Below are 12,446 nucleotides of genomic sequence, written 5' to 3' on the forward strand. Positions count from 1 at the left end.
CTTAGAGTGTATGCAGGAGAGGAAATGGTTGTCTGTTTGGCGTAGTTGCCGCTTGGCAAGGGAGTAATTGCTTGAGGATGAGGTATTTCCATGCAGTTAAGTGAGCAGTTAAATGGAAAGGGATGCCTCGTTCTAAGTGCTTATACCGGTCCGTGCTAGCTGTTACAGACATAAGCAAATACAGTAGATCTCTTTAATTTTGTACAACTTCACAGTCACATGTACATGCTCAAACGTTTTTTTTTTGTTTGTTTTTTTGCATGACCAGTGTGACACACAAATGATTGCAACACGACCTTTGTGATTACTTGTGACCTTGAACTTATTAAAAGGTAATAAAATACAAAGATTTGTGTGCACATGCAGTTCTCGCTATTGATTATGTGCCATAACTGCAGAAACGGCTATAACTAGAAATTATATCCACAATTAAACAAAAAGTCACACCTACTCAAACTGATTGATACACAAGTTGACACAATATGGTGTTTAAAACAGGATAGTTGGCAACTTATAGACATTGAAACTCCTTCACTGACTGCATCCTCTACACAGCCATTGAAAGATGAAGGTTATATTCTTCACTTAGTATTCTTCTTCGTTAAAACCCAGCTGAACCATTTTGTTCACTTACGGGGGGGGGGGGGGGGGGGGGCACATTTGAGAAGTGTAGTTCTGACCTCTGATTGTGCCATTCCAATGAAAACACATTATTCAGATCATGTTGTGTAGCCCTACTGGTTAAAAAAAAAGAAAACAAGAAAATCCTCTGACCCAATTTTGTCCCCAGACTCAAAGCTTATAGAAAGGCTACTACAACTAATTATATACATTTTCTACTTTGGTGTGCTCTTTAACTAGAGAGCTGCAGATTCTGTCTGGACTTTGAATCAAATATCATAAAGTGGATTAGATTATCTCAGCTCATCTTTTGGGTCCATGTTACTGTGCTACATACGCCTTAACGCTTTACAGCTGGGTGGGTAATGTTACACTGTCCAGGACCATGCTGTTGCTGTACAGTGAAACAAACAACCTACAGTAGGCTACGTATAATACTCCTGGCAGGAGAACAGTTGACACGCATGCAGTGACTGCATGACACAAAGTCCCCTGAGAGCTCCAACATTCACTCTGGTCTTTGCCCCGGCCAGCATGCGAGTCTCAGTAATAAAAAGTAGATTCCTTTGCTCAGATCCTTACCTTATTTTATTTATTTATTTATTAGCATACGGTACATACCTCCTCTGTGTAAACATGTGAAGTCTTGTTCAGATCCTTCACCTGAGAAATTGAGGAAGAGATAGATTACTCACTAAACTTATCTAACTACTACTACAGAATATTTGGATGCTCCATACAGTATGTATCTGGTGTGTCGACTGAGAGCCATGAGGTTACTTTGGTTCTCAAAGTGGGGTCCGGGGACCCCCAGGGGTGCTTGAGGGAGTTCCAGGGGGTCCCCAGCTAAATGATAGTTAGAACCCTTTTGGATATGTAACCAAATGGACCCCAACGCGACCATTTGGTTCCATTTGTCAGAGTTAAATTAACATTGATTTTACAACATAAGTTGGGGTCTCAGAGATGGAAATGCCATTAAATGGGGTCCATAGCCCAATGCATGTCAAACTGGGGGTCCTTGAAATTAAAATGGTTGAGAATCACTGCTAGAGCTGTAAAAAAAACCTTCTCTTATGGGGGTATCTGATGGCATATCTTTTCAAATGGGGGTCTGCAGGCTAATAAGTGTCAATTTGGGGGTCCTTGACTTGAAAAAGTTTGAGAACCACTGACTTATTGGATATGTTTTATATATATTTGGCCACAGACGCCCATCTGAAAAGGTTTTTGCCACGGACCCCAATTTATTTTGTCATCTTCATGTATTTATGTTGTATATTTATTTCATATTGCTTATTATTATATTTTTTCTTAATTTTGGAGGGGTGCTAACTGCTCCTATACATCTGGCTTTACCATGTACCAGTATGTATGTATGTAAGTATGTATGTATGTATGTATGTATGTATGTATGTATGTATATATATGTATGTATGTGTGTATGTGTGTATTTGTGTGTGTGTATGTATGTAAGCCTATGTATGTATGTATGTATGTATGTATGTATGTATGTATGTATGTATGTATGTATGTATGTGTGTATGTATGTAAGCCTATGTATGTATGTAGTATGTACAGGTGTATGTATGTATGTATGTATGTATGTCCGTCCGTCCGTCCGTCCGTCCGTCCGTCTGTCCGTCCGTCCGTCCGTCCGTCCGTCCGTCCGTCAGTCCGTCCGTCCCCGGACCGCACTTTGAGACCTGCTGGCCTTGGAATGGTGTAGGCCTGGTGGGTTTGAATTGTAAAGTCAAGCAAAATGATATTTCCCTCATGCACCTTAGATTAGGTTACATAATAAAACAGTATTAATACATGCACATACCAATCTCAAGAATTTCTCACATTTGTCAGTCAACACATTAAACTTAGAGGCAAAAGTCTTGTCCTGTTGAAACCTTACAACAATACCCACTGGTAGCCAGATATATGACCTCTAAATCCTCAACCGCCAGTCAAACATAGAGATGTCACAAGTTCTGTGTGATTTCAAGCTCATTGTGATTTTAAGTGGAAACTCAATCTACTTGGTGTGTTTTGAATGGCTGATTAGAAACATGTGTCAACTTTCATCCAAATAAATACAAATGAAAATCAAGAAGCTTGTAAGTGTGGAACAGTGTGAACTGTGAAACTATACTAAGCAATACTTTGTCTTTATTTTACTCCTTTCTGTGTTATTTTACTCTCTCTCTCTCTCTCTCTCTCTCTCTCTCTCTCTCTCTCTCTCTCTCTCTCTCACATTAGTATGCCCATTTACAAAATGTTTCATTACCTCTTCTTCTGACCCAAAAGAGAGATTAGGAGATTTTTTACTATTTTGAAAAACATTTTAAAATACTTCAAATAGCCCATCATCTACGACACTTTGGGAGCTTGTAGATCAGCTATTTAAAATAATAATAATAATAATGTCAAAAGAGTTAAAGGGGTAAGGCATGGACGAAATAGGGCCCTACTAGATCTTTGGATCTACAAGCCTTTCACTAGGCCTACTTCTTAAACATTTGTTTAAGCAAATGTATGGCTTTTCTTAGAAATGTATTTTATCTATTCATGAAATTACCTTTCTTTTTTTTTCTTTTTTTTTATAATAATAATTCAAACCAAAATGTAGGAAACCAAAAATTAAGGGACCCATAAAAAGTCATCCGCGACCCACATATGGGTCCCGACCCACTGTTTCCCAAACAGTGTGAATACGTCATCTGTCCTTATAAACCTGCCTCGTCTCCACTCACAGTTCAGAAGAAGCAAGCAATGGATGGAGCAGGAGCAGGGATGGACACACAACCCACATAGCCTACTTAAAGGATAGGCATTATGGCTATTATCGACACACATGCTGAATGAAATCCAAAGTGAATTAGGCCTAGGCTACAGTGAGTTCGTGGGAATAACGTTTTCTTTCTTCATGTGCAAACATTTGGACACTTTACAGCCCGTAAGAGGATAATCAGAAACCTTCAGATTGTCTTTTTTCTTTTCTCGCAACTCACCTGTTGAGGATGATGAGGATCCAACACACTGTTCATTTATTTAATGAATGACGCATCTCCGTGTAACTCAAACAGACGTTTGGAGCTGTGGCTTGACGTCCGGGGATGCCGACAATAGGACGAGGTGATCATGAAGAAGGCGACCCTCTTCCATCTCCTCTCATTGACGTGGAGGCGCACCGCAGAGCACTAAACTTAAAAAGGATGTCTGTTGTTTTCGCATTACGACATGTTCTTCTCTCGGACTGAAGTGGACAATGAAGTTATGGGATAGCCTGACCACCTGTCTGATCCTGCTGAGCAGCGTGCGCTGCAGCCCCGTGAAAACAAACCCACGGTCCAGCCCGTTCTCCTCACCACCACGTGAGCGCCCAGAGCCCATCCAGATCAACCTGTCTATTACTTCCCCACGTATCCCGGTCATCACTCACCACGGGGAAAAGACGTCGGTTTATGAAGAAACATGTAAGTGCAACAGCACCTCTTGATCAGTGTGATTCTCATCGCAGATTATCATTTATTTTCAAGGGCATGCTTTAGGCCTGTGGTTCAAAACCTTTTCATGTCTGTCATTTAATGTTTTAGGCCCATGAATTGAGAAAAAAGGGACTCCAATTTAAACAAGCCTAAAAGCTTTCCTCTGGTCTTTATCCTTTTAGTTGACCTATATGCTGGCTTGTGTGAACTGTAGCCTACTGTCCTGTACCATACACAAACTTTAAAGTATTCAATCAACCAACCAACCAACCAATCAATCAATCAATCAATCAATCATACCTGGGGACCCCCCACCCTAACATAGTTGAGGCATTCAATTTTATATGAGTCGGTTCTACATAATATACAATGTCAGCCTCTTTCTTATATTTTGTAATAATGGTCTTTTTTTTCTTATTCTTTCGGTTTTAAAAGGGTCTTAAAAGTCCTTAGGCTACATTAATAAATTGTCACTTCATTCACTGCAGTCATCTGGGGACCCACCCCAAAAAACATGTGGGGACCCCCTGGGGGTCCTGACCCACAGGTTAAGAACCAGAACCACTGCATTAGGTGGACAAACCCACATTTCTCCTTTTTCTTTTTCCTTTTTTTTTCTTTTTTCTAAAGTTTTCAAATGGAACCAAATGGGCCCATGCAAGGGTCCATTCCATCTGTATATGGCATAGCAGTGGGCGTGGTTTTCTGATTCCCCCCAAAAAACTTTTCCCATAGAGATTTTCAAAGATATTTATACAAATTATTTAGAATCAAGCAATCCGGTATCCTGATGAATCATGACCGTAAAACCTTTGATTGTGTAGATAAATAAATAATAATTGTATGATATACCCCTACCTAATACCCTTTGTTTAGCCATTTTAAAATGTGTTTTTTACAGAATCAAAGGTTTTATAGTCATGATTCACCAGGATCCTGGATGGCTTGATTCTAGGCTTAAAATAATTGATCTAAACATTTTAGTAAATCTCTATGGGAAAAATGAATGGCCGATCTGTTGTGGCACCAGAAAACCACGCCCACTACTATGCCCTATAATCTTGGGGTTACAGCCAGGCCTATAAGGGTCCTTTTGGTTCTAACTGTCAATCATATAACAGGGGACCAACTGGAACATCCCCCAAGGAGCCCTGGGGTCCCCAGACCCCACTTTGAGATCCAATGCTCTAGTCTAGACTATATAGACAATACCTATGATTATGAATACTTATACTTCATCGACACAGTCATGCATTGAATGCTTAAGCCTTCAGTGCATGACTGCGTCAGTAAGCTGCCAATCCTAAAAACTAACTTCACTCAGTGCGTTGTGGTTATAATTGGTTCCATGCCATGTCTTTTACACCCACTATCTCATCCTTTCTTGTGGCAGATTTCTATACCTATCACCTCATTGTCAGGCACACAAAGATAGCAAAGCATTCTGGTTAGAAGCTATTTCTTCACACCTACTGTGCCACTGCACAATTAAATCCAGACATTTTCCCTCCTTAGTTAGAGCTGTGAAGCAAAGTAGCAAACGGAAGGTGGGCATACTGTGGTATGGGCCATGCAGAATAAAGCAGGGGTCTTCAACGTTTCCAGACCAAGGACCCCTTAGTTGAGAGAGAGATGAAGCAGGGATCCCCACAATCTGTTCATATAGTTTCATTGTTTGACAGCATGATCAACATTGTATTTTGGATTCATGTTAATGTGTGTTTTCAGATATTTAACCACTTGAACGGTCAACACTTAATAAACTTGACCTTTCACTGTACTTAGTCTGCTCTTTTCCCACTCCAAAGCTCTTTGCCGAAAATAGCCGATCTACAAGGCGTTGTGAGCTTGTAGATCTGCTATTTTTGGATAAAGTTCTCAGAATATGGACGCTAGGGTTCAAGTGGTTAGAAGAAAGGGGGAAGTTCCTATCACACAAACATTTGGAGGACCCCCTGTAGTAACTCTGAGGACCCCCAAGGGGTCCCGGACCCCCTGTTGAAGACCCCTGGAATAAAGGATGTTTGGTCCAGGATGGTGTCCTCCTTTGTGCACCCAAATCCATAGCTCAATCTCAATATCTGTAAACTAGTACTTATTCCTACCTACAATGCCATGAAACAACACAAACATATAGATGTAATAAGGCATGTAGTAACTAGTAAGTAGGCTATTGATTGGCTATTTCATGCACTTAATGATAAATCCTACTTTAATATTAGCAAGTGGTAGTGAGAGACTTTTTCAGACACCCATGGTGTGTTGAAGAATGTACTCAGAAACCACATATCTCTCTCTCTATCAATAAACTCACAGACACCATGGACGAGGACCTTCCAGAGCAGTTCGAAGACGTGGTGGACTTCATCAAAGTGACCATCAGCAGAGTGCGGCGCTCCTCCTCTTCCTCCCAGACCTCCTCTACCTCACCCCTTTCCAAAGAGACCGTGGGCTCTGACAGGACTCGGCACAGGAGAGAGAGGAAGAAAGGACAGAAGGGGGCGAGCCAGAGGACCACAGGAGGCAAGGGGAAAGCCATCGGAGGAGACGCCGGGAGGAGGAGCGGCGGGAGAAGGCGAGCGAGCAGCTCGGGAGCAGGTGCGGGCCGAGGGGACAGAGGACGGGGACAGGGCTGTGTGCTAAGACAGATCCACCTCAACGTGTCAGACCTGGGACTGGGCTACCGCTCCGGCGAGGAAATGATATTCAGGTACTGTTCCGGACCCTGCAGGAAGTCCGAGACCAATTACGACAAGATCCTCAACAATCTCGTCAACAACAGGAAGTTTCCGCCCAAAGACACCCCGCTGCATGCCTGCTGTCGGCCAACAGCGTTTGACGACGACCTCTCGTTTTTGGACGACAACATGATCTACCACACTGTGAGGAGGCTCTCTGCCAGGAAGTGCGGTTGCGTATAGGGAGCGTGAGCGGTGGAAGGCAAGGTGTAATTCTTTTTGCACCGACTCCCACTGAAAACACGATTCTGTAGGATTTCTGAAGTCTGTCAAAGGATGAGGAAATAATACAATGAAGACACTGGCATCAATGTTCACAGTGAGAGCCTGAGTGTTCATTTAAAGGGTCCATTTGGTTTCATGTGTACACTGGGTTAAATTAAGCCTCAGGATTTTACAGTGTGCACAATGTCCACAATGTCATGTCAGTGTTCCTCTTTTGGTCCATGTTGCATTGACTAGGTTTTCTACTCAGAACCAAAGCTTTAGTTGGATTACAGGGATCAAAAGTCAAAGTGTGACTTTTCCAAGGATATTTAACCAAAAAGATTGAAATTACATTAGACAGAGACTCAGTGGAGGCTATATACGCTTATGAAATATTTATGGAATTTATGAGTTCATTAACTTATTATTGCTATTTATTTTGGTTTTATAGAATTAATAAATGTTATTTATTTCTGTAATGTGATATTTTGAACTGTGCCAAAGTTTCAAATTTGAGAAGTTTATGTGACACCTTTCCATAAAGAAAAGCAGTTAAACGTTACATGATTTATATATTATCATCATAGATTAAATTTGACAGATTTCTTGGATAGAATTTCATTCCCTTAATATTTTGGAGTCTATTATTCCTTCATGTTTTTGTGTGTCCTAACAAGATCATTGTTGTACGTACGGTAGAATGTGGTAAAGACTGTGTACTGTACACTGTACAGTAGTTCTAAACATGAATCGGGAGTCAGGACTGAAGAATAATATTTCCTTTCACTGCTCCATGACTCCTCAATTTAATCTCATACAAAAACAAGTCTCTCAAAAACACAACTTTATTTTTATACAATTTAATTGTTTTTTTATAAATATTTTTACTGAACTGCTATTAAACACATCTTACATAACTTATAATGTACGTAGCTTAGTCTGTTTTTTTCCCCTTCTTTTTTTCTCTTTTTTTTTCTTTCTCACCTAGTTTCAGGTTGCATAAGTTCTCTCCTGAGTCTCGTATGTAAATGTCAGATCAGATAATCGATGCCAGATGAAAGACGGCAAAAGAATGGAGGAGAGAGATGAAAGGATGAATAGAGCTAGATGTTATCAGGGGAGAGCTGTGACGACACAAGAGAGGAGAGAATGGAGGGAGAAACAGACCCACACTTCTCTCTGTTTGTCCTTATGGCAATAACCATATCGTCGTTGTCGGGTGGAAACCTTATATGTCCAAAACCGTTCCTTTTGTATTTATCATTTTAAAAATGAATGAAACTAGTGAAAACAGCCGATCTACAAGCATACAACGCCTCGCACCGCGAGGCGTTGTGTGCTTGTAGATCTGCTGTTTTCACTACTTTTGTGTGACGGCCTTGTATGATGAGGCAGGGCTTTACTTTACGAAAAAAACATACAAATTTGGAACTTGGAGATATGAGGTTTATGCCTGACAACGACGATATGTTTATTCAGAACAGAAATTGGATATATAGAGAAACAATGCAGGTCATATGTAGGAATGGAGTGTCACAGAGAGGTCAGAGAAAAGAAAACATCCGCTGTGTGAAATGTTTCCCAGTGCATGCATGCAGCCTGTTTGTACCATGACAATACATCATTATGTATGTTTATTTCAACACGCAAGAACAAGCCAAGAGGTTTACAGTAAGATGATTGTCGAGGGAAGAAAGGAGGGGGAAGAAATGAGAAATGAAGTTAAACTAAACCATAGAGAAGACAGCGATATAGGAGTTGGAGAATTTGAGAAGAGTAGCTATATCTTCCTAAACTAGTGCGTGTGTGGTCGATATCCGATCTATCACCTTCTCTCTCAGGTTACTCAGCCCATCCTCTCGCTGTCTTCTGGACCATGACTCACTTGAGCCTGGTTTCTCAACTAGATGGCCATATTACTCAGCTGATCTAACAGTCAGCCAGGGTGTCGCAAGGGGGGGAAAAGTGGGACCGAGTTACTAGGGCCCAAGGTGGAGGGGCCTTAATTATTTTATACTTTAGCTATTTCTGAAAAGTCGTGAAAATGTTGCTTTTGGAGGGTCCCTGGAACTAAATATTTTGAGACGGGGGTCCGTGGCCAAATACATATCATTTTGGGGGTCCTTCACATGAAAAGGTTTGAGCACTATGACACTGACATAGAATCATAGGTTTTTCAAAAAACCTTAGAAGGACTTGAAATAGTCAAAGACTTTTTCACGATTTTTCAAAAATAGCAGATCTACAAGCTCGCAGCCGCGCTGTGAGCTTGTATATCTGCTATTTTTCAATAGTTAAAGCACAAAATAATGCATACTTATGCGTTCCCAGTCTAAATGGGTTAAACCCCCTCCCCCTATGAAGAACATTCATGGGGGGCCCGCAGTGAATCCTTGTACCCAGGGCCCAGAATTTGGTGCAACACCCCTGCAGTCAGCTTCTACCGGTATATTGTCATCTTCCACCTTAACTTGTGACCTTCCTCCAGAATGTATTGCATGTAGTACATGTCAGTTTCCTCCATGTTTATACACTACTTACATGATGTTCTTACACCACTGTCTGTCAGTACATTATGTGTTGTTAAGTAGAGTAATTTTGAGTTTTTTCTAGGTTAATGCGTGCAACATATAGTCATTATATGTTACAGATTATGCTACAATGCCCTTTTCTTTTCTTTTTTGCATTGAAACCCAATTTATACTTTTAGGTAATCTTATCCCTGGAACTGCAATTGGCCATGTTGTGGAAGAATTATGTCCAACTTAAGGTGAGGACAACAGAGGAAGCCATTAGAGCCAACTGACAAGTAAGGGAAAATGTCATTAGACAAATGAGACTGCTGCTCTTTTGTTCATGGTGTCAGGGGAGTGTGTAATGAAGGATAGAATTCCAGAACAAGACACTGAACTGGACATGGGAGTGTAACGCAACACAGGTGTTAGTGGCGAAGGGGATGGTGTCCCAACAGGTGCTAAATAAGCTAGCTTTGCAAGAACTGGTTGCGTTTATCAAACACAATAACCCACACTTTGGAGTTTAGAGCTAATATTATAAATGCATAAGAAAAGGAGGATAGAGGGGATAGGACACCTTTTTGTAACTGTAATACAATTGGGAAAAGCCACAAAATGACAATCCAATTTATGTAAAGGAAAATAGAATATTTTGAATGATTTTCTGACAGAGTGTGAAAAGGCTGCTGTTGGCCAGTTAGTATAACTCCTTGACATTTAACAAGAGTTGGAAAAGTATATCATGTCCAATTCCCTGACTCCCACTCTTTTGAAGTACTGTAAGTCAAATAGATTTAAACCAGTCCCTCTGGTCATAAGCAATGTTCTTTGACTTTCACCAAGCTCTTTTGTGTTTCAAATTCTAATTTTGAGAAGGTTTTACAATTTACATTATACGAAGTTGTGCATCACAGTCTAAATTCTCATCATTCATTCATCTTAAACGAGAGAGGCCACTTGCACCAGCATGTTTACAGGATGTAGCAATTGTGGGCGCAGGCCGTGTCCCACTATTGTGCCATCCAGCGTGAGAAAAGATACAAATGATAACCTAAACGTAATCAGTGTCATATCAGATATGTTGTGGGACATTACGAGATATCAGACAAACCGAAACCGCTAGAGCCTCTTTGTCTCACTGCCCTGGAATCTGTCCCTGTCCATATGAGTCAGCCTATATGACGAGGAAATGTTAAATACAACCACAGGACCTACACAAGAGAGCTGTGATTGAGATGAAGAGAGCAGAAAAACAATGTGAACTACCAGTTCAAGGGGAACACGAGACAGGGGGCTTTCTTTACAACTGTTCTCTACCCCAGGGTTTCTTAAACTCTGGGTCATGACCCAAATAAGGGTCACGGATTGTCTGTGTGTTGTAGCACTGAAACATTTTCAAGAGGCCGATGTGTGCCAGCCAGGGTGAGGAATTCCATCATTCATCCCGGCTATGGTCGTAAAAGGTTTAAGTAGACCTCCGGCCAACACTGAAACACAGAGAACAAAAAGGAGAATGAAAGCAAGAGAAACATTTTTCTGCCAACGATTACCGTCATAAAAACAGGCAATAAAAAGCCAAAAACATTTTAAAATCTGAGACATCTAGCTTTGCACGGGGAACGAAAGAAACCCAGCGCCTCTCTAATCACGTGGGGGCCTGCCAGACAGAGGCCTGCGATCCATCAGGCCCGTGAGCCGTAGTTTAAGAAACCCCGGGCTACTGTCATTTCAACACACACAACACAAAGCAGAGGCAGAGGGGGATTACCATGGATCTGTGAACCGCACTGCACAGACTGATCATCAGCATCATCAACTGGCCTAATGCCAAACCTCTAGTCTAGACCACCAGCCACACAGGCCTCACTCATCACACCACTATACAACACACACACACACACACACACACACACACACACACACACACACACACACACACACACACACACACACACACACACACACACACACACACACACACACACACACACACATAGAGGATGTCTGTCCCTCACAGCTCACACACATATATACTGTACACCAATGCGTGCACAGAGATGTACACGCGTCACACGCACAATCGCACATGCTCACACATACTATACACAGACACACATAGACATTGTCACTTTAAAACAGGAACACACAACCTCTGTCTTTCTTCCACCCTCCTTTTCTCACACGCACACACACACACACACACACACACACACGCGCGCGCGCGCGCACACACACACACACACACACACCACACACACACACACACACACACACACACACACACACACACACACACACACACACACACACACACACACACACACACACACACACACACGCGTTATCAATCACCACCCTTGTGAACTACATGTAAAGTATACAATGGAATCAAGCTGTCTCCTCTCCTCTCAAAGAGTGCAACCACATTCCCATACTGTTGCTGTAAGGTAAAGCTAGCAGATTTCACGGTTAAACACAGCAACAGAATGTTGGTGTCCGTCAATGTTTTATTAAAGCGGTTTAAAGCTCAACTGAACTGAGAAACATTTCAGTTGCATACAGCATACTATACTAACATCCACTTATTTGTGATAAAAAAAGAAAAGAAAAAAAAAGAAATTGTTTGTTAATCATATTTCATACTGGCTATATCTTAATGCTAGTGTTTCCCAGGGGTGACGGTGACGGAGTGAAGCAGGTGAATGTAACACTATCGTCTGCGTATTCGTGTCTGCAAGGTGTTAACTTGGGGTCCAGATGGTTAAATATTCAGGAGAAAGAGGAGAATGTGCATTCTAAAGCCATACCTGCCCCTACCTCACACCTGTGGTAAATCATTGTTTCTGCGGCATAGTGTCTATGCATAACCCTAAACCCTTCAATAA

At 41.5% G+C, this 12,446-nt stretch overlaps 1 protein-coding gene across 1 annotated transcript; it reads left to right on the forward strand.

Annotated features, from left to right (window-relative positions):
• Window positions 1–3,880: 3,880 nt before the first annotated feature.
• LOC308295563 (glial cell line-derived neurotrophic factor-like) lies at window positions 3,881–7,021 on the forward strand (the record flags this gene model as incomplete). Its single annotated transcript, XM_080738615.1, has 2 exons — window positions 3,881–4,088; window positions 6,417–7,021. 2 exons carry the CDS (start codon window positions 3,881–3,883, stop codon window positions 7,019–7,021), a joined length of 813 nt encoding a protein of 270 aa, XP_080594741.1.
• Window positions 7,022–12,446: the final 5,425 nt, after the last annotated feature.

The sequence above is a fragment of the Nannobrachium achirus genome (genome assembly GCF_963921795.1).
Source record: "Nannobrachium achirus genome assembly, chromosome: 12".
In the NCBI taxonomy this organism is placed as follows: Eukaryota; Metazoa; Chordata; class Actinopteri; order Myctophiformes; family Myctophidae; genus Nannobrachium; species Nannobrachium achirus.